Source organism: Trichoderma aggressivum (genome assembly GCF_033847375.1).
Source record: "Trichoderma aggressivum f. europaeum strain CBS 100526 chromosome Unknown scaffold_078, whole genome shotgun sequence".
Lineage (NCBI taxonomy): Eukaryota > Fungi > Ascomycota > Sordariomycetes > Hypocreales > Hypocreaceae > Trichoderma > Trichoderma aggressivum.
Genome location: NW_026946444.1, coordinates 30,708 through 58,607, shown reverse-complemented (window position 1 = coordinate 58,607; position 27,900 = coordinate 30,708). Strand labels below are relative to the sequence as shown.

At 43.3% G+C, this 27,900-nt stretch overlaps 7 protein-coding genes across 7 annotated transcripts; 2 read left to right on the top strand and 5 right to left on the bottom strand.

Moving 5' to 3' along the window:
- Positions 1-516: 516 nt before the first annotated feature.
- On the bottom strand, positions 517-1,573 carry Triagg1_10618 (transcriptional regulator family: C2H2 zinc finger; the record flags this gene model as incomplete). Its single annotated transcript, XM_062894710.1, has 2 exons — positions 517-1,417; positions 1,482-1,573. The coding sequence occupies 2 exons, from the start codon at positions 1,571-1,573 to the stop codon at positions 517-519; spliced, it is 993 nt and encodes a 330-aa protein (XP_062750424.1).
- A 6,108-nt stretch (positions 1,574-7,681) lies between these two features.
- Triagg1_10617 (uncharacterized protein) lies at positions 7,682-9,613 on the bottom strand (the record flags this gene model as incomplete). Its single annotated transcript, XM_062894709.1, has 5 exons — positions 7,682-8,022; positions 8,092-8,810; positions 8,869-8,883; positions 8,941-9,261; positions 9,315-9,613. 5 exons carry the CDS (start codon positions 9,611-9,613, stop codon positions 7,682-7,684), a joined length of 1,695 nt encoding a protein of 564 aa, XP_062750423.1.
- Positions 9,614-10,417: 804 nt separating this feature from the next.
- Positions 10,418-11,157, bottom strand: Triagg1_10616 (uncharacterized protein; the record flags this gene model as incomplete). Its single annotated transcript, XM_062894707.1, has 4 exons — positions 10,418-10,583; positions 10,642-10,759; positions 10,812-11,090; positions 11,154-11,157. 4 exons carry the CDS (start codon positions 11,155-11,157, stop codon positions 10,418-10,420), a joined length of 567 nt encoding a protein of 188 aa, XP_062750422.1.
- Positions 11,158-12,719: 1,562 nt separating this feature from the next.
- Triagg1_10615 (uncharacterized protein) lies at positions 12,720-13,803 on the top strand (the record flags this gene model as incomplete). Its single annotated transcript, XM_062894706.1, has 4 exons — positions 12,720-12,816; positions 12,885-13,024; positions 13,065-13,248; positions 13,520-13,803. The coding sequence occupies 4 exons, from the start codon at positions 12,720-12,722 to the stop codon at positions 13,801-13,803; spliced, it is 705 nt and encodes a 234-aa protein (XP_062750421.1).
- Positions 13,804-14,651: 848 nt separating this feature from the next.
- On the bottom strand, positions 14,652-15,773 carry Triagg1_10614 (CAZyme family GH75; the record flags this gene model as incomplete). The annotated part of the gene is made up of 3 exons (XM_062894705.1): positions 14,652-15,176; positions 15,278-15,616; positions 15,675-15,773. 3 exons carry the CDS (start codon positions 15,771-15,773, stop codon positions 14,652-14,654), a joined length of 963 nt encoding a protein of 320 aa, XP_062750420.1.
- Positions 15,774-19,781: 4,008 nt separating this feature from the next.
- Triagg1_10613 (uncharacterized protein) lies at positions 19,782-20,579 on the top strand (the record flags this gene model as incomplete). Its single annotated transcript, XM_062894704.1, has 1 exon — positions 19,782-20,579. The coding sequence occupies one exon, from the start codon at positions 19,782-19,784 to the stop codon at positions 20,577-20,579; it is 798 nt and encodes a 265-aa protein (XP_062750419.1).
- A 459-nt stretch (positions 20,580-21,038) lies between these two features.
- Positions 21,039-22,560, bottom strand: Triagg1_10612 (uncharacterized protein; the record flags this gene model as incomplete). Its single annotated transcript, XM_062894703.1, has 2 exons — positions 21,039-22,207; positions 22,269-22,560. The coding sequence occupies 2 exons, from the start codon at positions 22,558-22,560 to the stop codon at positions 21,039-21,041; spliced, it is 1,461 nt and encodes a 486-aa protein (XP_062750418.1).
- Positions 22,561-27,900: the final 5,340 nt, after the last annotated feature.

The window sequence follows — 27,900 nt, the reverse complement described above, 5'->3', positions numbered from 1 at the left end:
TGGATGCTCCGTTGGTGGCTCTCTTGGTACCAGCTGCTAGATCGTATGGTAATATTGAACTTGACTACACCAAGGAAAACTTTCATAGACTGACCAAGTCAATAGGTGAATGAATTTCTCTTGCAGGGTTGAGAAGGATACATCGTAAAATAGCATTGCCTGGAGTAGTATATTAAAGCCCTGGCGAGGATAATAAACCTCTGATCTCTATAGAAGATATCGTGTCAGACTATCAAGGAACTACTCAATTTGTGATATAACTGACTTTGCTGTCTACTACGCTGAAACACTGAGCCTTATTTATGAAATACATGTGATTTACTAAGCCTCATTTTCTGGAAGCCTTGATGTATAAATACCTTTCAATAATAAAACGAATAAACAACAATGTATAAGCGCTGTGAGGATGCTATATATATACCTATTGGGAGCTATAGTTGCTTTTCTTTACATACGAACAGGTGCAGCATGATGTGACGAATAAGGCAGTCTCTATACCCCTCAAATTATTCCCCTCTAACCCCAAGGACCTCGGAACCGCTTAGATGTATCCATTCTAAAATGTCCGGTCAAGGTAGTATTTCCTGCCGTATCCAACTTCAGCTGTGCATCTTTTTCTTCCCGCCTCAATTGATCGATATGCCGAGCACTAGTTGCAAGCAGCGACCGGACTTCGTGGTTTGGTAGATGTGCCAGACTTTGCTGATCGCCGCGTGTAAGCCGTGACAATTGAGTGTGAGGCTGTGCTGTAGTATCATCATCTTGTACTCGAACAACATGTGATGGATGTGTTGGTGTCATTAGCTGTGATGCTGCAGCGTCTATGCGTCTTTCCCCTGTCTGGCGGGCTACTGTCGGCACAGCTGGTCCAGATGCTCTCGTACGGTGACTGAGGATTTTGCCTGATGGTAGTCGCAATAATTCTTCATCGACATGATACTCTAGCGTGGGAATGGTGTAAAAATCTGCAGTGTCTGAGGTGACGTTAAATCGGCAATGCCCTTTGGCTATCATATGGTGCTGAATCCCTTCAACAGAACTACGGCACGTGGCGCAAAGAATGCACTCGCGATATCCGTAAATAACTAGATGCAAATATCCGATAAGCGTATCACGCTCGACTATCAGATCGACTTCATGAGGTATAGTGAAACTGTGTTCCGTTGACATATGCGCGAGATTGTCCTTGAAGGTGTCATTTTTCGTTCCACAGAAGAGACATTGTCCAGGGTTAAACCCTGGCTCTACAGAAACCTCTGCATCGACTTTGTCGGGATCGTCATCCAAATAATTGTTGCTCACTACATCGACGGCTTTTTGGGCGTTTAATGCCGAAGATGCCTTTGAGCTTGATGACGAAGATGGCCGTGCCACGACTGTTCCGGGTTCTGCAACTCGCACGCGAAGATTGTAGACACTATAAGAAAAGGTTAACTCATCTCATCATGAACGTCCGTGTAGAATTAGCTCATGAAACGTACTGCCAATCGCTCTTTGCATGCTGTCGCCAATCAGTTGGGCTGGCTAGCGCGATGTTGCATAGCCGACAAAAGGATGGGGATTTGTCTTCCATGGTGGCGGTGAGTGGATCGCAGGTAGCTCCAGTGTCGAGAATGTTGGCGGTTTATTAGTGGCCTAGCTAGTAGGTAGAAGGTAAAAAGAGACGGAGGCGACCAAAGGAATTGGGCTATTGTTTGTGATAGAAGCCAGTGAGTTGTACTACAAGATCGGGAGGAACATTTCGGAACATAGACGCATATATATGTCTTCATGCATCTCCCCAATTTCACAAATACGGCAAAAAAGCACTTGTGACTGTACTTTGCCCTGTCAAACTTCCATGCTCGTATTGCCCGAGATTGGCGTCAGTCATTCAATAGCATCTGTTTGACTCACAGCTTGGCCTACTTGGATTGCTCCAATCTTGTTAAACATCAAGCCACTATGAGTCATATCATGATTCATTCATTTTGGGTACAAGCGGCGCGTAACATGATCTCGGGTGCGGGGCAATCTAACCGCGGGATTGTTCTGTTGCCGGGCGCTAGAACACCACGGCCCCAAAGCCACGTACAGTAAAATATCGCGAACTGGTTGGTCGACATTAATTTCCTAAGCGGGAAACCTCTTCATCGTTCGTTTGTGCTAGTGGCAAAGTTCAACTATTGATTTGTAAGGTCCTCGACTACTCCTTCATTGATACCTTCCCTGGAGTTCTATACACCCTGCTGCCAAGACCATACAATTGGCTACCAGTATTGCATTGAGTGTACGAGATCAGTCTGAGCCGCTGCGTGGTTTTATCGGAAGTTATATTTTCCTACCGTTTGCTATATAACGTCTCAGGCCGAGCGAGGGGTCCCCAATTGCGGTTCTTGTGTGTTTATTAAAAAAATTTTACCATTGCTTTTCAAGTATCATATGACAAACGGCGTGATAAAAGTTGCCAACTCATGGGCGCCGGTTGGTTATAAGCACGTTTGACTATTCCCATCATTTCAAGCTTCAGGCAGGTCGGTCAGATAATAAATAATGTCTTAACCAATCCGCATGCTACCTAGATTTCATGAGACTATAGCCAGCGACGATGATCATCATGAAGAACATCGTTAAGGAGGATGTGATAATGGTCAGAAGGAATGTTGCAAAGCAGTGGCCCATGCCATAATGCTAGCGCCAATAACAAGGCCTATGACAAGGCTAATACCCTGTAGGAGGGGATTCCCATGAGTGCACACAACCCGCAGTATCAGAATGGCGATACGAATTGAAGTTACAATAACTTTCGTCACTTCCGAGGAGATGAACCCATCTCATCAGAGATACCTATATCTTCGACCTCAGCCTCTGGAGCAATAGTGGACGCTTCAAAGCACAAAAACTACCAATCAGCTCAACTTGGCCAGCATGCATGTAGGCAGGTACCGATGAATAAGCGCCAGCTGCTGCCCCGGTGTATGGAGGCTTAATGCAGACTCAAATGATCAAAGAAGTGATGAAGAGCGTCATGTTGAGTAAAGGTCCAACTGTCTCTCGGGGAGAAAGGGGGGGGGGAAAGAAGCCAAAGATCAATTGATGGAGGATACAAATCGCCAGAGGAATAATATCTGTTCAATTTAGCTGAATCTAACCAGCTAGAATTGGAAGTTTCAACACAATCTCTAAACATCCTCAAAAGTAAAATTCGCTCATCTGCCAATAAAATCGTTGTGGTGTTTGTGAATGTTGGCTAGTGGTATGGATCTGAACGCCATTAGAGCTAAAACTCTAAGATTGACATATGGCTGAGAACGATGCTTCGGCGTTAATATAGCCTGGGGCCAAGCAAAGTGAATTTGTAACCTTGATACATAAGTATAGTACTCAAATTTAATAAATGCCGAGATATAGACATATTGCCGATCCATTTCTCTTCAGGTAGGCAGGAATTATGATCGAAAATTACTCGAATCGCGAATTATCGCTTGGCTTAACTAGCAGTCAAAACAGCAAAAGAGAAGTACCATAAAAGGGTTCCCTGATATTCTATTGCCTATACCTAGCTACAGACGTTTAAATTGTAGTATTTTGAGTAAATCATATTGCACTATTGATCCATAAAACTGTCCTTCAGATGACACGACCGTGGACCCGTATATATCAATTAGGTATCATCTAGAATGGCCTACCACTCCGTAATGATTGATGGCTAAAATACAAAAACAAGCCGTTCTTCTTCCAATGCCTTTTGAACACTTGGTCTTTGTAAGATCTTTTGGCGATATCGTACCAAGGAGGGCCATTCGGCCAGGTCAACATCATCGAAAAACCTTGTCCACGAGAGCAAAGTCCAAGCGTAGCAGTCTATCACACTGATCTCTTGCCCAAGGAGAAATTCCTTTTCGCCCAAGGTGTCCTGCAATATTGTGAAAGCCCGCCCCAAGTCTTTAATGGCCCATTCGCGGTGTTTTGATGACATATCGGGATTAAATAACGGAGAGAACGCTTTGTGGATCTCTGTCGTAATAAAATTCAGTAATTCGACGGCTCTCCAACGCTCCAATCCGCTCTTGGGAAGAAGATCCCCCTTCTGTGCTGCAGGGGCAAGCTCCCACGCGATGTATTGAAGAATCGCCTGAGTTTCCGTCAAGATACATCCATTTGGAAGTCCAATAGCGGGTACTTTTTGCTTGGGATTCAAAGATATGTAATCGGATGGAAGTGCTTTTGTGCTTTTAATTTTCAGACCCGTAGGCGATCGTTCAATCTCACGAAGGTTGAGTGAGATGTTCGCTTCATGGCAAGCGATATGGACTGCTAGAGCACATGTATCTGGAATGAAATAGAAATCCATTTCGAAAAAAGTATACAATAATACAATGCGGTTAGGTATATGGAATTGGAAAGCTGCATATTTCCAACATACTTGGCTGAGTAGACATCTCTTTATATTATCGTTAGAAGCATTGAAGCAGATATTGTATCCATAGTCACAAACGTAAAGAGATCCGAAGCGTTTGTAAAGCTTTGACTAATCTGAGAGCATGATTTGTCAGTTATTGTATAAGCGTGAATAAACAGAGGATCTTTTTAGTTGATACGTGTAGTGTAGACTCGGAATTAGTGCATTTCTGGGTCGCTTTATTCCGATTAGATCAATAAAGCCGATAGGCTTCTTCATTCCTATAACTTATATGATGGATTATTGGTAATTGCAATTTAAAGGATTACGTATGAAGGCTATATTTAGAGTTGAGAAGGCCAGTAAAGCCGTAGTTGTTGGTTCAGAGGAAAGCTAAGACCTAGCCTTTGGTTCAAAACCCAGAGTCAATCCGTAGCAACAGCCGACCAAGCCAAGTCTTCAACATTCATCCCACAAAGTATGGCCAATGATGCTTGATGATCAAACGTCAATTGCGCAAAAATGCTCGAACAACATGGTCCAAGAACTGCGCAAGCTTCAAGCCCGCAAGTTATTATTCAATGGCTCAACTACGCCAGATAAGATCGTTTCGTCGGGCTATTAAAGGCAGTGATAATCCTCGAAGATGGGTTACGCATTCTTTTCGAGACCAAAAGATGGCTTCATGGACAACGCAACCATTGGCGACACTTATACAAAAGCGAAGAACCCCGGCAGCAACTACCACGAGACGTGTCGATAGGCGACTAAAGTCTACCACAAAACAACCACCGTAGCTAACGGCGATAATAAACCGGCTGCGGCGATAGCCAAGATAATGGCTGCTACTACGAAAACCCCCAAAGAGAAGGTAAATGGAATACATATATCTACAAAAGCTTCACTGGCTGATTGTGCCTTAAATGCAGAGCTGAGGTGTCTACTGTAATATCTCTCTCGCTGGATACTACTGAAACAACTTTACAGCATATTTTCTTTTGCACATGGCACTAGTTCTGATGGCTTTCTTTCTATGGTGAGATGTTCAATGGGTAGAAAGAAAACCGTACTTTAGCGATATTGGTAAAATAAAGTTGTAACATTTAAATAATATAGTAGTTCTAACCAGGGGAGAATTTGTTCTGCTTATGACGACTACATCAACAAGATATGAGTTATAGAGAGGCTGATGTTTGGTTGTTTGTTTTATTATTAGCGACCACTGCGTAAGCTAGTCAGAGAATCCTCATGTGAGCACTAGGTAGGTATGAGCCGCCGGGCCTGACCCGCGTTTTTTACGTGTCTTCTGAACAAAGGAAAGGAGTTTCTAGGTTGTGTTCATGAGTGTGTCACTTTGGAAGGGTTAGGGCTTGTATCCCTCACTAGTTTCTCGAAGGCTTTGTAGCCCTTCGGGCCAAGTATAGGTAGGTAGTCCAATTGTATTACCCCTTTGTCGTAGTCTTTTTCTGGAACATCGGGCAGGACCTGTCGGCATTTCATATAGGGAATCTTCCGAGATAAACACTTATTAGATTGCTCCAATTGAAGATTTCTAACAACGGATCTGCGAGGTTACTCCCAGTATATCGAAGCACGCAAGTCCATCAATCGATGTATAGTTGGAACCCAGTCAGTTGATGTCGCCAATAATCGTTTTACAAAGGTACGTGATACTGCCTAATTACTAAATGAAAACATTCCAAAGTATTCAAATAAAGCGATCCTCAGTTACATTACGTTAAATCAGGCCTTAGTAGCTTACACTAAGTGCCTCATAGCTTCTAAGTTATCATTACGCATGAGTTAGTTAGTTGGTTTACCATTGTATCTAAGTCAATAAGACTCAATGTAATAATGAGCTTTGTTGTTTGCAAAGGGGTTTGTTGATCAGTGGCTGGACTATAAGCTCTAACCTAACAAAACTCAATGTAACAATAAGCTTACAGTTAAATGGGGGTTGGTGAAGTAGCGGTGTATCGCATGTTCTAAACTGGCAGAATTTGATGTAACAATACGATCAGCATTTTCAAGTACAGGCTGTGTAATATGATCGACATCTTTAGGTACAGGCTGTGCAATCAGGAGTATATAAACTTAACTTATAAACTTGTTATTTATTGATTTCTCCATTAGCGGCGTATAAAAACGTTAAATTTAAGTTACAAACCTCAGCAACTGATTATTCTTTCTTCCAGATGAACAAACTTTTCAATCTCTTATACTTCGGTTACCAAATTCAACATATTCTTTATCAATCTTATTGCGTCGGCAATCTTATTCATGCCTGCAGTTCTTGCTGCGTCGCAAACAGGACAATGCTTCCTTGGTGGTGCTTTTAACGCTGGAAGCTGTCATTTTATCGGAAACGGAGGCGTTTTTACGGGTACTTGGTCGGATTGCCCTGTAAGTAGTTTTTCTGTATCTTGAGTTTCAAAAGCGATTCCCCAAACTTTTACTAATACCATGTCTTATAGACTAGCAGTCCATGCAATAATAATAACAACTTCTGCCAAATGGATACTCTTAAAGGTGTAACTACATGCTCGTAGTATCACATACAAGAGTGTGGGCTTCACATGAGCAGTAGAAAGCATATGTTTGCCTAACGGGTTAATATGTTGATTACTTCCCGAGAAAGTCAGCCATATATACTGGTTAACTTCTATCTCGTTCTTTCAATATATAGGATAGCTTGGTCATATAAACATTTCATTACAAAAAGACTGAGTTCTATATCATGACAAGTTGTCAATCTGCAGTATATTACATGTCAGGTCTTATGTATGTTTCAACAAATATATTAACCTGATATATCCGTAGCAATGATGAGTAGTATCATCTCGTTTTGATAAAATGTTTGACAGGATGACGCTTACCCAGACGGGCGGGTGCAAGGGTTGGCACGGGACTACAAAGGGTGCAATGTTTAAGCTGCTTCCATGCTCCTGTCAGAAACACCTTGATTAGTTTGTATATACCATTAGCAACTCTAGCCAAGTGATGGTACAGAACAAATGTCTAGCGATTATACAGAACAAGTCTTGAGTGATTATATATGCCTATCAAGACGCTTTTTTGCGATAGTTCAGTCAATAATGTGGAAGGTAGATGATCAGAAAACAGGCAAACGAAGCTTTTATTGTAAAAACCCAAGGTCGGATAGCGCCCCCAAACATGAATCGTGATGTATGTTGGATGATAAAGTTTGCTGCAACTATTCCTATTACTGTTTTTTCTAACAATGACTACGTATTAATTAATATGATGATACCTCTTAAAACGTCCCTTTGCTATTCCTCTTTACTCTTGTTCAGTAGCCTCATCTTTCAGTCTTATGTTCTCCATCGCAAACATTGCAATAAAGGGGACTGATAGTACTGCAAGTGCTACAATAAGAAGTACATGCATTACTTCAGTATAGCTTTTGTCAATGGCAATTCTCTCAGAGCTACCAGGCAAATATGATGAGGCTACTAAGAAAGAGTTTTGAATTTCCACCGCAGCAGATTGCGCTGTTGCTGGCAAGTTGGCTCGAAGCCTAGCAAGAAGGAGAGCTGTCCAGACAATACCGGATATGGCGTTACCAACTGCTCCCCCAATTGCACCAGCGACTTCGTATAGAGTTGTCACAGAGGCAACGTCTATCCGTTGAGAATCTTGCAGTTAGAACGTGTAAATGCTGATGTAATGAACATATGTGAGCCTCGTACCTTGAAGCGGTGTTACAGCCTGAACGGCAGTTTGCGCAATGATAGATATCATGCCTGTCCCAGCACCAGAGATAAGCTGGCCGAACAAAATCTGTACAGTACTTGCTCTAGCGTTAGAGTATCGTAACATCAATCCTGCTCCCACCAACTTTGATGTCATTCCCAGCATAATAACCCACTTATATGTCGTAGTCAATCTGACAAGAAAAGCTGCGAGGAGTCCAATAACGGCGATTGCAACTGTTTGGGCTGCAGTGATGTTTGTGGCCGCCTTGGAAGACTCATTGTTGACAATTATGAGGAATGAGAAGAAATATGGCGCCCAAATGTAGAAGCTCATATAGAGAACAAATTGCAATATGCAGCCCGCCACGACGGTGCGGTTTTTGGCTAAGTTCAACAACATGATAGGGTGCGAAGGAACGTAAACCTCGTACACTAAGAAGGCGATAAAACAGCAACCTCCAACGGCAATCATAGATATTTTCCCCGGTGAAGACCATGAGTGGAAAATTGTGGTTGACAATGTCATCGGGAGTAGGATAAGGGTTAGACTGGCCGTCAGAAGAGTAAGTCCTACAATATCCAATTGAGACCAGAGCGCAGAAATATTCTCGAGCTTTCCATGTGTAGCAGCGGACTCAATTTTGTGGGCACGCTTCTTTTGCTGCCAAAGAGAAAATAGAAGCGGTAGTGAGATCGTTGGAAATATAATGGCCCTGCTTTCAATGTTAATTTGCGACTCCATTTGCCAAGTCACACACGATCAAATCATACCACATGCCGTATCCCCTGTTGCATGAGTGTTAGCGTAGTCGGGCGCTAATAATAGGTGAGGCATGACTTTACCATCTCCACTTTGCGGGAACCATAGCACTGACAATTGGAGCTCCAATCCAAGAAGTAAATATTGTAGGGGATAAAACAAGGCTTCCGAGAATGGATCGATTTTCCAATGTCGTGATTTCGGCTACCAAGATCTGCTGCAGAAACTGTATGCCAACTTGTCCAATGGTATAGAAGATCTGCCCGGCTGCCAAACCTCCTAGATCTTGAGAAGCTGCGTTGATTGCAAATCCAATCAGTATCGCCGCGATAGACAGGCTGAATGCTTCTAGAAGACCCCATATATTTGCAGCCCTCGCTAGCGCCGGCTTAACAATTGCATACCTAATTTGTCAGTTGTTGCATCATGGCTTAGCCAACCAAGCGGCTGTACGCACAGTATGTATTGGATTGTGCCAATTACCGATAGCATGCTATGAGCATTGAACTCAGAAAGCGCGTATGGTTGGTAAGACACTATTGTCTGTCCAGCTAAACTCACAGCAATTGCCAACAAAAACATGCCGAACCATATATACGACAAGAGGACTGGGGATGCATCATATGTTGGTTTGGTGGTCGCAATCGATTGTTGTCCGTTTATGTTGTTCGTGGGTTCGGTAGGGCTGTCATGGTCAATTGAAGCAGGCGCAGCCGCCTGCAGTCGTAGGCTGTAGTCAACTTTGGATTTTTCCATGTTTTGTAAACGTATAAAGGTAAGGATTCGTAAAACTGCACAAAAAAGATCTTATGTGGCCAGCATGTCTTGTTATTATATGGAGGCCAAACCCCACGGGAGAAACAATTATACATTTCGCCGAATCTCGGAGAAAGGTATCTTCACGTGAATAGCCACAAGATGACACATATGAATCGTTCATCTATTAGAGTACAAATCAAAGTTTAATAAGCCAGCATATGAACGTATAGTTATAATGACTTCCACTACCACCTTTCCTCATTTACGAATAACATTATTGCTTACCAACTTTGTATAGGTCTATCGCTTGTATGTTCAACTGCATCCTACGATGTATTTGGAGTATACAGGTGAAAATACTCTCCGCCGCATCAAGTGAGGTATACATCTTATCTGATCGGCTGATATTGAGAATCAGATAATTGTGAGAAATATATCCGACGTTAAATTCGGAGATATTTCAACACTAACTCTGAGGGAATTTTTTTAACCACTACGTTGGGAGCCCCTCCAGCTATTTGTAAATCTTATCTGATGATCAAATGTTTTACGGCTCCACTACTGTTAAAGGGCGTGCTTCTAGATCTAAATCTACTCCGACTACATGCTAAAGTATCCGATATTGCGTCAAATTGACCGATGAGGAGATTCCCGAAATCGGACGCATATCTGCGTAGAAATAAGAGAACTATGCTGTTGGACATGGATATTCTTTCTACTGGAAACCTCCATACATATCAGCAAAAGAATATGTTCTTGTTTTGGCCAGTAGTCACTACCGGCATATCTTTTAGGTGCCGGTTAGTCTTGTTTTGCCACCCCAGTGATATCCGGCATGACACAGCTCAGCGCAAGCGGAATGGGCCAGGCCAGGCCTTCAGCGGGATTGCCAGAAACATCATTTGCCGTTATCTTATCGACAACCACGACAGCGACATAACCGCCAAAAGCCGTAAATATGTGCCACCTAGTTGTTAAAGTCAGAAGTTTCCTGAACTGAGTACTGCTATCACAGATACACATACCATCCATGCAACTCCAAAAGAAATGCTATGGGCAATCCAACAAAGTGCTTCACATCTGTTAATAGATTGCATGCCCATCTATCAATCAACCAAACAAAATACCCGAATCCAAAATTCACTGCAGATATCAGTTGATGCTTTCAGGTAATCTATAGTCAGAAACAACTTACAACAGCCAAACAGGGCCATGTTTCGAAGAGTTGCCTTGATCTGGGGATCTGCAATTTGTTGGATTGTCTTCAATGAATAAGTTGCAAGGAGGTAAACTCCAAGACCGAAAGATGTAGCATGAAGGAGAAACTCATCCATGACCATATGAATGACCATTACAACGACGAAGATGATTGAAAGAGCCGCTCCCAACAATCGGGTTCGCTGTGGGCTAGCTTTGAAGCTTAGGAGGCGAAACAAAAGTGGCGTAAGTAACATATGCATGGATAGCTCGTCCGCTAAGATATTTCAGCAAGTGAATCCCAAGAGTAGTGATAGTTCCCGGGCCAGGGTGTACGCACACATTTGTGTGTGGTATTTTAAGGTCATATGGTAGGCCGCGGAGCAAAGTCCAACGCCGATCAATCCAAAGTATGGAACCCAGCGAGAAATCTCTGCATGCTTGCTACGAAGTTGTAACAAACCGTACACTCCATATACCACTGGTACGAAATTTAACTTGAGTCTGGAGACAATGTACCAAGATTATCTTACCAAAAATTAGACTGCTCAGTGTGTTAATGAACTCGGCTATAAATCGTGTGATTGTGTAGTCCTAAATTGTTCATCATGCTTTAGATCGTTCATCGGCGTTTTATAAGCGAGTTCCGTTTGCATATTACCTCTTCACAAAAGCTGGATTAAGGGTGGGAGTTAGTCAATTTCATTGCGGCGACTCTGAGAGCGGAAGACAAACTTCAGATAGGATGTTTGGGGGCCCCAGAATGGGTGTGCAGGCGCTGGGGTGTCCATTGGAGATGGAATCGCTATGGATAGAATAGAAAATTCGCAAAAGTATTAAAACAAAACACAAGCGTTGCATAAAGCACACAAAAAAGCAGCTGGGCAAGGGTCACGAGCCGACACTTTACTTCGATCGGCGAGTGTACGCACTGAGTCAATTTATCAAGTTGGAAGGAATTGAGCGAAAAAAGGGAGAGAAAAGAGAGGGAAAAACACAGTAGAAGCTGATTGGCTGCAGTCCCACACTCCACTTGAGCCCCCGAGCATTCCGCATTATATCCGATTGCGCCGAGCAAGGGAGATGTAGAAACACAGCTACAATTGAAGATGGCAATCAGAGGTTTTATGTTCTTGTTCTCTTATTAAATTAAAAGGCAGTCAAGTCCCTGTATACTTTATCTTTTTTATATGTCCCCTAGTATATATATAGAGAAGTTCCAAGTCGCTGATGCAGAAAAACTAGAATATGAAGGAAAGGAGAGAGAGTATATATAGTGTAAGTATCACTGGACGAGTTTACTCTGCTCATCTCGCAAACGCTCTACTGTAATTAATGAAAACTGCTGGCACCTGTAAAGTTGTATTCATAGTCAGTGTAAAAACTCCAATAAGTCATAAAGACTGATTCTCTGAAAGATTTCGGAGAGTCTTCTGAGAAGCTATGTTCTCGGTGTTAAGCATAATACGTTATACATTACTATCTTTTTTACTCGCTGATTTTCTTCTAGATCCTATGGATAATTAGCGCCTTTACTATTCACAGCATATGGCTTACACGAGATGTTACGTTCGAACACTTTGTTAAACTTGGCCTCGGAAATTGTTGCTATATGTGATAAATACTGCTAAAGCTAAAACTTGAACCTTAACATACTACGGGACCCAGTTCGCAAATAGTCTCGGTAAGATAGTAAAGTATTGTGATCCATGAGTTATTTAAAAAAGGCATGTTATCTATGGTCGAGCATTTGCGTGACGTTTTAGCCTCATCGCCATTCTTATTTGCTTGCTTCGGCTATGAACGCGTTTGCAACTACTGGAAGAATTAGTATAAATAGACAGTTTTCTCCCCAATTTAAGCCTTCAATACTACTTTTGTTTATTATCGACGTCATTTATCCAATATGTCTATCCAAGCTACGCTCCCTAAGGGTTCTCTGGTTCTTGTTACCGGTGCCTTTGGCTACATTCGGGCGCATGTTACCAAACAACTCCTCCACCGTAGGTACAAAGTTTGAGGAACTGTTTGAGACATTGGTAAAGCTGAATGGCTATCAACGGACAAAAAGAATCCGCAAATAGCTCGCCAGAAGTAGTTATCCTCAACAACATCAATGACAAGAACCAGATCCAGCAAGCTATCCAAGGTGTCGCTGGTTTGGTTTATATCGCAGCACCGAATACATTCAGCCCGGATCCAAATGAAACGGTCACAGAGACCGTTTACTTTGTTGTGAATTTACTCATAGCCGCGTCTTCGAAAAAAGAGTGTCAAAGAGTTTGTCTACACTTCCACGATTGGCGCTGCAACTATGCTCCCTGCCCAACCAGGATTCCATTCCGATGGGACGAATTGGAATGAGAGCGCCCGGGCCCTTGATTGGGCACCTCCTCCCTATACCCCCGATCCTAGCATGATAGCCTATATCTACGGTAAAGTTAAAGCAGAGAAAGCTTTCTAGAAATTCTTCGAAAAAACAAACCCACTTTCAAGGGTAATACATTCATAGTTTACACTTTATTTGGACCACGACTACACGAAAGGTCAAATGCGTCAACCAGCGGGTGGCTTTGGTTAATTTATAAAAACCATGCGGCTCCAATGCCGTTCTTCCCATCATTTACGGCCCCTTCTTTACAATTCTTTCCCCTGTCCCATCCTTGATTGGCAGGCCCTCTGTGGTGGTGACTAATGATGAAATAGCCATATTTGTTGATGTCCGCGATGTGGCACTGCTCCACGTCGCAGCTCTCCTTGATCCATCCCTCGAAGTGGCACATGTTCCGGCATGGGGGTATGAGTTCAATTGGATTTATATCCTCAAGATCCTCACGCAGCTAAATCCGGGCACAGCTTTACCAGTTGCTCTTGATAACCCTGAAGGATTTAACGGTACCGCAGATGTGGCTCAAGTGAAGCATGCGCTTAAACAATGGAGTGGCCAGGATGGTTTTGTCTCTCTTGAGAAGGGTGTAATAATACTCTGAATGAGCCGTCTGTCTCTGAGTAGATACCTTTTCCGATGGTTATAGTTATGAAGTGACTCTAGCGTGAGATTCTTTCAACAAAAGATCCATCTGTACATGCAAATATATGATCGCGAGACTGGAATATACCGGTGTCATAATGCTTTTCGTTCTCAATCTCTTGTGATCTTAAAACTCTCATTGGGCTGACTGTATTTACTGTATCACGAAATCTATCTCAGAATTACACAAACTCTTCACACATAATCGCTGTTGGTTTTGACAAACTTTCTTCGGAGTTTCTATGTTTATCTATTGTCTGGATGTTTTTTCCAAATCAGTTCTCCAACAATGATCTAGATTGAGTCGGAGCCTGTAGCGAAGTATTAGGCGTCGCCTGACAACTTCGTTTCTACAGACGTCCAAAATTCTATACATATCATCTAAGACTAGATGGCTGAGACCATACCATGCATTTCATATCCGGAAGACGTATAACAATAGTATAATAATCTTCTCTCTTTTGAGGCCCCGTTCCATTAGTAAATCTCATAATACAAAAGCTACAAGTCTATATCTTGCAACACTTTCACGTAATAGAATCTCTGGAAATAATATATGCATCTCAATTTGCAGTATTATATACAAATATTTACATTTATATGCATATATGTACGTATGTAGAATGCATAACGTTCTGTTCAATCCTTGAACCAGTCGGTAAGATGCGGGGACGCATAAAGAGTGAGCTATTATAAGTTCCAATCATCCAGTAGATGTATGCTCAACACTGAGTGCAAAGATATTTCATGACACATATCCCCGTTTGAACAAGGGACCGAGAGAAGATAAGAACCGGATTTAGACTTTTACTGGTCCACAGAGCACTTGCCACTCGTGCAGACAAAGTCATCAGAGCAGTCATCATCAGAGCCACAAGAGGCACCGAGACAGTGACCCTCCCAAGAGCAAGTAGTGGGAGGAGGAGTAGAGCCGCCGCCTGAGTTGCTACCGCAAACCCCGCTGTTACAAGTGAGATCATCGGAACAATCATCATCTGAACCACAGCTTGCACCGGCGCAGTGGCCTTCCCAAGAGCAAGAGGAAGGAGGAGGGGTGGTGCCACCACCGTTGTTGTTACCAAGGCCTTGAACCAACTTGTCACCCAATGTCTTGATGCTAGCTTCAAACTCTGAAGCATTCTTAGCATTCCACTTGGCACCGTTCTTGCCTGGAACAGCCGTAGGGTCGAGGAATCCGATATAGAGCACATCCTTAGGGCCATGTCCGTTATCGCCGGTAAGGCCATCATTAGGGAAGCACAATTGGGCAAGTGAAATGGATGCCTCTCCAGTAGTTGGTTCTGTGTTGGTATCACCCCAGACACCATACCACTAAACATGGTGTAAGTAAAACTTTTTCGAATTTTGAATGCGCGCTATCCAAATTCATGCTGCTGGAAAGAAGTAAAGAAAATATGAGAAATCAAACTCACCACCTGATTGTTGCAAACAATTGCCATGACACTCAATGGCTTCAGACCGAAATGTTGGGCATCGAAAAAGGGTGGCTCGTTGACAACAACATATGGGTGAATATTGGCGTTCAAATCTGAAATGCCGTACGATTGCACAGTATCCTTGAACGCTGTCTCACCATATCCAGTAGGATCATTGGAGCAATCACCAGCCTTATCGTCGGCACCATCACAGTCGACGTCCATGTTGTCATAGTTTCCATTACTTCCCTTGAGGAAAATAGCATTTGGAATATCTCCACAAAAGACGGCTCCAGAAGAAGAAGTTCCGGAAAGAGGTTGGGCACAAGTTCCCGCCTGATTCAGCAATGTTTCATGTTAGCAATGATAGTCAGTAGTGGTAGGCAATACAGACCTTGTGGGCGTTGTATATGGCTTGAAGATTAGCGGGGATGGTGTAGGCTAGGGAAGTAGTTCCCGTAGCAAGGAGCGTGAACAGAGTCGAAGAATGCATCGCGGTAAGTTTGTGTAAAAGTCTCAAGCAGTACAGAGTGTCTGTGTGAATCTGAGTTGCCGCAAGAAATCAGGTAGTTGCTAGTGTCTTTATATACCTGTGAGTACCCCATACTCCGTTGGTATTTTTGAAAATACGAGTTTGCATGGATGTCTGCTACCAGATGTGGGAAGGATTCAGAGCGGTGGCAGCTTACCCCTTGCCATTGAGCGCCACGCACTAAAGTAAGCTTAATTAGGAAGGTTGGGTCCTTAAATTAATTAAGAACCCCCCAAAAACAGCCAATCCCTGCGTAAGCGTGTTTTACAGAGGGCACTTTTACTCGGAAAAACATTGCTCATTCGAGGAAAAACATTTTCTAAAATTCCCAAAGAAGCCATAAAAAAAAGGATGGCTCAATGGAAAAATCCTTATATGGATTTATATTCAGATTTTAGCTTATTGCAACAGCTGATCAAATCCATCCAGTTGAAAACCTGCCTCTCTTAGCTTTATTCCAAAGTCAGCGCTAAGATTGATTTTGATAGCAAAACAGTATACTCTTCTGGGAAGGCAAGATCGCCGTATTGCCAAAAGTTTAAAAATACTTCAAGTTTGTTTAACCTGCGTAAGCCACTACGATATATCAGACGCTACTGAAATACGGCGCGGATGAAGAGCTGGAAATAAACCTCTTAGGAACACAAACGCCGGGTACCGAACACTGCATCAAATGGATTCCCATCATATGCTTCCCCCTCCAAAGAAAACATAAGGCCGGCGGGAATTGGGATCACCTGAAGCCACGGCTCCAAAGAGATCAAATGTTTATTAGATGCCTTGTATAGAGTATATCTGGGCCTCTACTTAGATAAGCATGCACGACACTCCCATATCTCGTGTTTGAGTCATTTCATAGCGACAAGTCAGATTTCTCCACGAGAGTAATACGACGATGTAGAGGGTTAATGATAGCCCGAAAATCCCACCCAGTCCATTTCTTCTTGTATGTCTCATTAAAATGAACAGATATATCTAGTTAAATCCAAATGCATATATAGACGATAAATATTGATACAAATTACCAACTACGTTGTAATTCCCAGTTATGTTTCATTAAACCATGTTATAGATATGGGATATCTCCATGTAAAAATATGCACGGGTTCAGAAGTCTGTTATAACCAAGCATACAATGATTCACAGGCACAATTCCTCTAGCGCTTAATATGCTCAGGGCTGTGATGTTATTATTCCGCGAAATAACCCGTAACACTCCACAAATAGAGATAACCATGATATGATAGTCTCGGCTATAATGCTGCAAATGACTGGACAATTTCTAACTCTACCCAGCAGCACTAGGAAACTAATGCAACAATAGAGGCGGGGAAACCCCGTGTATCTGCCTCATATTAATGGCGCCCATTCTGTTCCTCATGTGGGGACGGGTGGTCTTTACTGTTCTTATCGCGTGACCTTATAAAAACTATATACTAAAAACTTCTACACGTTGCAAATATCTTGACTAAGAAGTGGCATTTGGGTTAGGCTTGGTGTTAAATATCTCTTGAGCCCGTATACTAAATGGAACAAAATGTGTAAAACATTATGCGCAGCGCTATCACGACATTTGGCGCACCGATCTCATTCGTTAGCAATGAAATTATTATATTCCCTACCATTTCTAAGAAATATGAGACAAATATAGGATGAAACCTAACGAAGCACTTAGCGGAAGAAATCTCAGCCTCTAGGTATTATTGATTAGCGCGGAGACTTGTAGACGATTATCTATTACTATGAATAGAGTTTCACAAAAGTAGACACCCGGAGGATACTGCCCCCCCAAAAAAAGAAAGTAGAAAGAAAAAAATGATGAATGATTCAATCCCAAGGTGGATGCAAGAATATAAAGAAAATTACTCCATTTGAATGACATATTGCACTTTCCGGAATTGGCCGTATGAGTATGATATGGTGTATAAGTAGATCACGCAAGGGAGCACAAATATGCATTTAATCTTGGTGCAGATATTATTTATAATCGTCATTAGAGGGCCGACAACGCTGTAGTAGTTGGTTTAGTAAATGTTGTGCCCAGCCTTTATTGCAAAATCCAGAATCAAGTTGTAGCTCTTCTAGCAGTAGTAGAGGAAATTAAACCTGAGAGATGCAAGCGACAGAAGCGCATTAAGTAAGGCTACCGATAGAAGTTACTGATCCTGGTTTGAAGGCGTAAACATGGATATGCCTTGAAATATCTTCATCTCGCTGCGGCTTTGCTATGGTACTATGAGTATTATCAAAAGATTTATACCCAAGCGTCTTGGTGATATATTGTCCATATGGCATACCTGACTTGTACTACGCCAAGATCCTTCTTCCAATTGATCTTTTGCAATCGGTTGTGTTTGACAGCGGAACAGTGATAATTGTGAAGCATAAAGCTACGACCCGATGTGGACATTTAGAAGTTACCACATGACATAGCAGTCGTATATGGCACTTCGGACATTCTCTTTGCATTTTCGATATAATTCCGATAGAAAGTAAGTAGTTATGGATTTTTTTCAGATATCAGGAACCCTATCTTTCTATTATTCCGATGCAAAAGCGGTGGGACACCTTTTATGCAGGCGCTTTGTAAAGCTCGATGGGAGTTGCAGTGAGATTCTGAAACTGAGTTATTGAGTTCACGAGTTCATACTGCGATCTCGCAGTATGCCAAAGCCGACAGTTAATAGTAATCGCTTAGATTTTTTTCTTTGGTTCCCTTAAGCTTACGGTGCTCAAACCGTACATGATAATCTTAGGCAAAGGGGTTACTATTGTAAGACGTCAATAGATTATGCTATACTATTCTAGACATCTACCCATATTGGGTGCCTACCCCAGACCAAACTTTCTATCTCGTCACAGGCACAAACGAATCCAACTACTAGTCACCTATCGAAATATCCTCTGTGCATTTCCATAAAACTCCAATATCTTCCCTTACTATCTTCATTATTACTGTATACTCTTTTTTATTCATTAACATGTCCTGCTAGGCATTCAATACGCTTCTTCTAAAAAGCGGATGTGCTGCTGCTAGCGATAATCCCACTTTTCTGGTTGCTGGTTTCAAAAAATGCTGCGGTCTGGCCCCTGTCGTCCAGTATTACAGCAACACTACTGGTTGCAATGCATATTGTCCAATTGTTTCGAATGGCCCAACTGGTTCTGAGCTCCAGCACTGTCTGACTGAAGCAATAGGAATCTGTGTCTGCTACGGTATGGACGACTTTGCCTCACCGAGCGCTCTTGCACAGGCGAGCGCAATGGCCTCAGCGACTGTTTCCGCTGCTCGTGCCGCAACGGCGACTACTATCAACGCCGCTATTAGGATTCACACGCCCGATGCCGCTTCGTGGAAAATTGTCTTCACCATCGGAGCCATATTATCCATTGGACCCTTCGCTGGTTTCCTCATGTAAAAACCCGGATCATCGGCATGAATGAAGATGGATGAAACGTTGACCCTGAGTCCCTTAGCGCTTTTTCCCCTTTCGGCGGGGCCGTTAATTTCTTGGTAGCAAGGGTAACTTGTTGTTTATGGATACCGACTGTCGTATGTCTGACACTCGGTAGGAAGCTGTTCTTTCGAAAGAGGAAGGCAGAATAATGGACCATTCCCATTATGATAACTGCTATTTTCATCCATGGTTTTTTAGCGCCATATGGTGGCTCGCAGTCTTTTACATTTGCCTAGAAAGGCAGGACACTGATGTCTATAAGCTTATGTTAATAATATGTCTCGACGCTATTTGATTCCATAGGGTTATACGCTTAATGTCTCGTACGTTACTTCGGGCCGTTTGTTCTCATCAATGCTTCTCCTATATACCTATTTGATCAACTATAAGTAGTCTATCATCTCCGTATCATTGCATTGCCATCCAGCAGCAAAAGCGGTTCAACAAGCCAGTCATCCTCACAAGTCACCTACTCTCATTCTTCTACGCTGAACAACAGAGTATTTTCAAAATGAAGACTCAAACCATCGCTTCCGTTGGCCTTTTCGCCAAGCTGGCGCTTTCTCAATCAGTCATCAACTCCGGAAATGGATTTGGAACCTACTATTACGACGTTATTGATAGGAATGGCTGCGGCAACAACTTCGCCAACATCAACACGGGATTCGTTGAATGCAACCAGGTTACCGGCTTGTCCCTGAACCAGATCAACAGCAACAACGTTGTTGCCATGAACCGCACCCTTCTTGCTTCAAACTTTGCCAAGTACTGCGGCAAGAAAGTTGTTGTCAGCTTCAATGGTGTGCCATCTAGCACGCCGTTCTTCATCGGTGATGGTTGTGAGCGCTGCGCTACTGGACCATCTACCGCCAGCGTGTGGAACCCCAACGGTGCTCCTGGACTGGATTTCAGCTTGAGCGGCCTTGATGGAATCAACTCCAACGGCTGCTTTGCTGGACACCTCGATATCTCTTGGCAGATTTTGGACGAGACTCTCTACAACTTCGACACAAATGCTCCCGGTCAGCCTAATGGCCCGGTCAACGGCGGTGGAAGCAACCCTGGAAACGGCGGCGGTACTTGCAGCTGGGAAGGCCACTGCCAAGGCGCAACTTGCAGTACAGATGATGATTGCTCCGACCCTTGGGGCTGCGTCAACGGCATTTGCGGTGGCAGCTCAAGCGGTGGTTCTACTCCTCCTCCCACTACTTGCTCTTGGGAGGGTCACTGCATTGGCGCTTCTTGCGGCTCTGATGATGACTGCTCCGACGACTTTACGTGCAAGAGTGGCAAGTGTGCCAATCCCTAAATTACGCCAGGGGTTCAGAACACGATTGCTCCAATGCGTTAGTCTGGACCAAGGGAGGGTGCAACTTTGATTCAATTACAAGTTCATACGAACTTGGAATTTACTCTTACGTTCAATGTGTAAATATGTTGATGACGGATGTTTATACTTATCTTTTGCGTGTATATAGTACAGTCGGCATATAGGTACAAACTGTAAATAGGCGATTAAGTATATAGCTTTATAAAAATATGTATATATCTTCAAACAAAATCGTCATTCTGTGATACGTGAACTTTCTAAGAAAATAGAATGTATAGGGATGTGTTTCACGAAGCATGTGCATTAACTTAATGCGGTGCTAATTTATCTACAGTCGATATATGTTTAATTTGAACAAGTTATAAACTACAAGAGCTAGGTTATGCGCGTTGTTCATTAGCACTGCATATATATAACCGTTGCTACCTCAGCTTAGTCTCATGGATCAATGTCGTACTCAATGTCCGTCCTTATTATATATTTGGCGCCTTTTGTGACACTCGAACCTTCATGCAACAACGCTCCCCGCGTTTCACCATGGGGAAAGATGGCGACACCACCCATGACTGGCCGCACGCGGTAAGCATTGAGTGTTCCCTCAAGAGGCGCTGGAATAAAAAATGTTGTTTCTCCACCTTCAAATTCGTCGTTCAGATACAGTAAGAAGGTAAACAATGAGCTTTGTTTCTTTGCGAAGGGTGAATCGTCGTATACATACGCATCATCAGCCCGGATGCCAGATGGTGGCCAGGCTCCATCAATATGACATCTATATTCGGCACCCGGAACATACCGGTACACACGGAAACGCCGATTGAGGCCACGAGATAGGCGACCGTTGACTGAGGCTGGCACAAATGGAGAAATACGCGACCAAAGCTTATCATGAAACGCGGTATCGGTGATCCAATAAAAATTGTGTGCCAAAACACTTGTATCCCCACCCTCACGAACGGGAGTGTCAGGAAGAAAGCCAACTGTTTCGCCAACAGCAATAATAGCCTTACACTCCTCAGGTGAAAGAACGTTTGCGGCAAGACTGAGATTTGGCACATGGGGATGCCTGTGATGTATTATTCGGGGGCTGTCTGATGATAACAGGACGGTATCCGGCTGAGAAGTATAAAGGATGGCTGGGTGATGATTTGGGGGGTTGCGGAGATGGCCAGGTGTTGTTTCGATGATGCGGAGAGAAGAAGCAACTGAGTTCGGGGCCGAGGCGAAAATTGATTTATCCAAAACTGATTCATAGACTTGCTGTGGCTTGATAGGCGGCCGGACATCCCATGTGGCCTGAAAGGAGATATGGGATAAAGACCCCGGCTGGGGCTTTGTGACACTGGTGTTGTCATCAATCGGGCAGCTAACACGCAGTACAGCATCGAGTACGCTGAGAAGTTCATCATCCTTTGCAGAGCGCCGAGGGTTGTCGATACTGATACCCTTAGGCTGCGTTACAACATCAAGGTCTCGCACCCAACGACACAAGGCACCTAATTTAGGATCTTCGCCTCTCAGTCGCATTTCAGCCAGCAAAATCCTCGCCTCAAGGTATTTTTCATCAGCTAGTGCAGCAGAGACCCGTGCCGTGAGGTTTGCATTATCCGCTAAATGGAGCCTTAGCTTCGCCATGTATTACAATAGCAGCTGTCGCAGGGATGGGCTTACTGGTAGCATTGACGCCGGTCGTGCATGATTGGCGAAAATCGTAGACAGCGGTTCGAAGGCTTCTGCAAAGCTTAGATTTTGTCAAGCTAGGGTATTGTGCCAAAGTCGTAAGGGTGTCGATAGTAATGTCTAGTTCCTCATCTGAAATGACCGTCTGGAGGCGTTTGATCTCAAATGGCTCGTCATCAGGCAATGAAGCGACCGCTGATGCTGTGTTTGTGATTTTGATGTGCTTTTGAGAAACTTTTACTTGAGCATTTCGCTTTCGCTTCATCGACTTGGACTGCGTCATTGCTATTTAAAGTATGTTTACAAAAGGGTAATTAGACTCAACGGTTCAATATGGGCTTCATTCAAGTGATCAAAGGCTGACGGGGCGCAGTCCATCGTGCGAGAAAATTTGGAAGGCTTCGTTGTGTCCTTAGCTACTCCATGGCGACGGAATAACTCAATTCCGACAGGCCAATTAAACGTGTCCTTAACAAACCTCCCTAGTCATTCTTAACTACCTAACATAAAAAGGGCATAAAAAATAATTAACTGTTAAAGAATATTTTATATGCGAAGACGTTGGAAGAGATCTAACTGAATTTGTAGGAGAGTTCATGTAAAAATAATAATAATTGAAACCGCCTGTCTTTCTTTTTTTATCCCCCTAATCGTTGGCAGCTTGATACCTTTTCGTCGGCATAAATTCTCCACTCTATTGTATGTGTAGGCCGTGAAACCCTTAGTAGAAACAAAATCCTCAGACATACGAGCAATCATTCATGTACTACGTGACTGGAGATGTATGAAAAGAATCTGTTTCACCATACTCTTCGTCAGTTGAATTATGTTCAACGCAATGCTCCATCTGGAGTAATCGAGGCCAGATAACTCGGAATTAGGGTACAGGTACGGAGTACACAAATGTATTGGCATATATTTTCCTTCAAGAGTTATCGGCGGTCTATATAGAATAGTTTATTTACTGTCTAAATGTACCAACTATTTTGGTAGTCGAATGCCACACAGAGTGTACAGCGACTCGCTTTGCGAGAGAATATTCTGCCATATCATGGAACAAGCGTGACAACGAAGGTTGCACCGACTTGGCGTTGTCATTAACAACGCGGGGTGATACTCAGCAGTTCCATTTTCACATATAGCCAAGAACAATTGCGTGGACATGACCCCGCACCTGGTGCAGAAAGTGTTGATGTATGGTGACAAACTGTTGATGCTAAGGCGTCACCCAGCGTCTCAGTGATAAAGTTTGCTACTCCCCACGGTGCAGAGGGGCACATGTTGTACAGTGGTTTCTTGGCGAAGCGTAGGGAAATTGTAGTTCTACGCCTCTCATTGGCGGGGAATAGAGAGAAAATATGAAGTGCAAAGGGTCTTATCGTACTATAGTGCAAGCTTGGCAAGAACAATCCTCGATACTACTACCACATCTCTCAGGTCGCACTCATTAGGATGCTACAGGTTCTCCACCACCACGCCATAGCTCTGTAGTTACTAATGATATGTAGACAGCAATCGCTGCTTTAATTGATGATGGATACCGTCGAACACACCGAAAGTAATAGGCCATCAAAGAGCCTAATGTTATCATGGTTTCATTTACAACAAATACTTTTAAAGAATTGTTTGGAACGCATGTGGTTAAGTGGCGTCGTATATATTTCAGTTAAATTCAAGATTAGTTCCTTCCTATTCCTTCCCTTAATACGAGACTTGCGCATACAAGGATATTTATCGACTTTGCTCTGTGTTCTCACTGCCATAAAGGTGCTAACTGACTTAAACATTATTGTTATGGATATTGTGTGATAATAGGGTAGAGGAACCAGTATTTCTGAACTATGCTAGTAGATATTACCGCCCTACGATATACCAATAGTATTTAGGTGATTAGCTCTTGGATGCGGCATATAACGGCAGATTAATCCTAGTGGTCACTTACCGGATTCCATTTAAATGACCAACTGTCATGTGGTGACTTTTACACTTGAAACATACTCTCCGAGGCTTGCTTTTCGACTGTGAAGAGCTGCCACGAAGCTGCCACAACAGTGGCATTTACAGTGGATATGCTCTATAGAAGAAAAATAACACCTTTTTTCCAGATACACGAAAAGTTTCGACGTTGAAAGAGGATGGAAGGGAAGGATTGCCGTATCTAATATGGAGCAAAAATATATTGGCTCGCATCACGGGCCAGTATCGCGACGATATCATGCTGAATTGGTCTTTCTTTCTTCATTAGCCAATTAGTAACTAAAATATTGATCATTTTTTAATTTCAAACCTTCAGTACGACAAATCTGACTTCCAGATGTTTTGCAAGAACGGTTGTGTCGGTAATGACAAGACTAGGGACGATTGTTCCTGAACGCTTAAGAGTGACTGTGCATGCATCTGCGCTAACCATATTACCATTGTGGCCCTTGGCCTTGGTTTTTCACGCACACCACTTTGTGAGGTAGGCATGTACTGATCCCGAGGAGCTGCGGAAAGAAGAGTCATGAAATGCTACCAATACATGACAAGACGTAGCTTTTTAGACCTCGGGTTTATAACCATGATAACATTGCCACTGATCTAGAAATTAGCTGCAAATAAGTACCAAATTACCCCCTTAAGCTCCAAAATGCGCGCCGTCATGATTAATATGCAGATGAACCCTCGTATGCAGTTGGAACTATTAGGTGGCTTTATCAGAGAGCCAGTACTCCTGATGCTATATTTTTTTTACATTTCTTCAATACTATCCCAAAGAGACGTCAAACAATTCTACTGGTCAATCAACAAATGGTACTGTCTTTAGGTTGAAGCACTGAACCCATTCCAACCATCTTGCTCCAATTTGACAAATTAGCAGGCTCTATTCTGCTACAACTCGTTGTTTCAGCCGCATCTTATCCTCCTTTTCTCCAATGACGATATATGCGCGGTGTCAATGAATCATTTCTTAAGCTTATCCAGCTTGTTGAGTCGCGCATTTTCCAAGGTATAGGAAGTCCAATTCACAAAAAGCTGTATCATAAAAACATATCCTTGAGGACCTATCAACGCTCCAGTGTCATACTCAGGGTCCGTCCAGGCAGTTCCAGGATAAAATATTGCCGACAAGCCAGCGATGGTGGTCAAAGAGCCAACGAGTGCTGCAACAAAGAGCGAGTCCTTAGCAGCCTCGACGTTGGCGTTGCGTCGGCCAAGTAGGTAAAGTGAGGTTAAAGCGGAGAGAGCGCCGAAGGACATACTCTGTCCATTGTGGAATTTGGCATGAGGTGGCCATCGTGGATTAAAGACATGTGTATGACTCCAGTCAGCAAAATATGCTGCTGCAGCGAAAAGGACATTCCCACTGGCCATCAGGCCTCGTGGAAACGAGTCAAACACATGAGACATTGCGAACATTGGGTTTTTGGCATGTTTCAAAAGTGTGTGTGTAGCTTCTGAACTCAAGCAGGGTGTCTGTAGTGCCCGTATTTATAATTAAAAAAAACCTGAACTTACGATGACATGATCACCGCTTTCGCCAATCTTTCTCGCTATTAATGCAACTTACGAGGACATGTATCAGTCAAGCCCGAACTCCGTTCATTGTTTACTCCACTTGACCGGTAGCACATGGTGTTTGTTTCTGGGTACTCTGGACCCCACATGCCAGTTGTCCGTCTGAAGGACATATTCTTTTGGAATGGTTTAACGGTTTCCCCTATGCCTTACAGAACATCTAAAAAGCAGGGGGTTCTCTATTTGCAGTTAGTCTGCAAAAAGCTCCGCACTTTCGCAAAGCAGCGTAATATGTAACTTAACAGCTGCTGCACTAGTTATAGCGAAGTAGCCAGTAGTAGTCAACTCAAGGCCATCTGGTTGGGGTCTTTCAAGTCGGCCAAAGTCATCTAATTCAATCAAGACCATGTAGCTGGATCAGAGTCGTCTAATTCAGGCCGAGTTACATTCAGAGGTATCTATTGTTAGAATGAGAAAGTACCGTTCTTGTAACATTCACGCGCCATATTACAGCAGAACTGTATTAACCTTTGAACATATACTTACAAGCACATGCCCCGCCTTTATGGGCCAGCATTTCGCAAACTACGAGGGATCCATTTGCCTACTTTTTGTTTTAAGACCCACTGCATTTCAACTTGAGATTTATAACCTTTCAATTGAGCTGTTTTATGAAGGCTTACCACTGAAGCCTACTCGAAGTTTCTGTGAAGTGCCAAATCCAAAGTATGAGAAAGCCGTCAACGTAGCATTCGTAGCCATTCTTCGTATCCATCTATTGAGTAGATGCAGAAGCGGCCTTTTCCTTCTCTTGCAATGCTTTCTGGACTGCAGGACGGTCTAAAAGACGTTTTATCCAAGCCACGTAGCTCGGAGCGTCTTTCTCTAGATCAAAACCTGCAGATTCCACTGCATTCTGCCCGATCAAAGCCCAAGTGATAAAACTCAAGTCTGCATACGTTGCCCTTTCTCCAACCAGATAATTTCTACCCTCCAGTATGGTGTTCAGTACACTAATGACACGCTTGATCTCGTTCAAATAACGCTCCTTCGCAGAGGGCAATTGCTCATGGTGAAGCATTGCAAACCAGATATACTGGCCTATATCGTCATCTCCCAATTAATTTTGACACTATACCTGGCTGTTATGAATTGAACTCACCAAAATATGGACCTTGCCCCGAGACTTGAAAGTATAGAAACTGCTTCTCGAGCCACTTTTCCCGACTTTGTGGACCATGAGAAATCCTCTGCTCAGTATCATAATTCTCGACAAGGTATTCGATGATGGCACCCGATTCCCACAATGTGATGCCAGTATTAGGGTCTTGAATTGCAGGTACACGGCCATTTGGGTTTATGTCAGTGTACGGAGCTACTTTGACGGTAGCGGGTGTCTCGTAAACAAGAGTATACGGCAACTCTAACTCTTCAAGGATTATGACAACTTTCCAGGGATTTGGCCCGCTGCTATGAGCGTGAAGAGTAATAGACTGAATTGGAGACATGGTAAAAAATCAATAGTCAATATTCTTACTGCAAAACCTTGTTTGAGAGGATTAGAGAAACGCTGATGGAGAAGCCGCGGCTATAAGTCCTCAGGGCGCTTTAAATAAAACCACTGTACCTTTGGTACGATGGTCAAACCAACATAACTCAACCAAACAATCCTACTCAATTCCGTCCGCTAGTGCTAAGCTGAATAATTGTCGTACCCGAGCTTGTTAAGCTCGGGGAGAAGAAAGACTGGTCGCATTCGAAATAGTTAGCCCTCTGCTGGTCAATAGCGGAGAGAAACAAGCGAGACGTCGCAGATGATCCTACTAGTCGCCCATTCTAGGATCAGTTTTGGCGCACACGGAATTGCCAAGCATGTGCCCAGAACCGATGCCGATCCATGCTTTGAGAATTTTTTTTTAACCTTGATTGCAAAGCACGGCCTTACTCAAGTCTTGTACGGAGTACACTCCGTTTCACCGACTACACAGCCATCTGCCAACGCAGTCTCGGCATCCCATGCATGCCCTTGACAAAAGCTCGTGGCACTTGTCTCGGAATGTGAATTCCGAAATCCGGCCCAACGCGAGCTAACAAGGATCATACCAAAATATCAGCGACTTTGGCT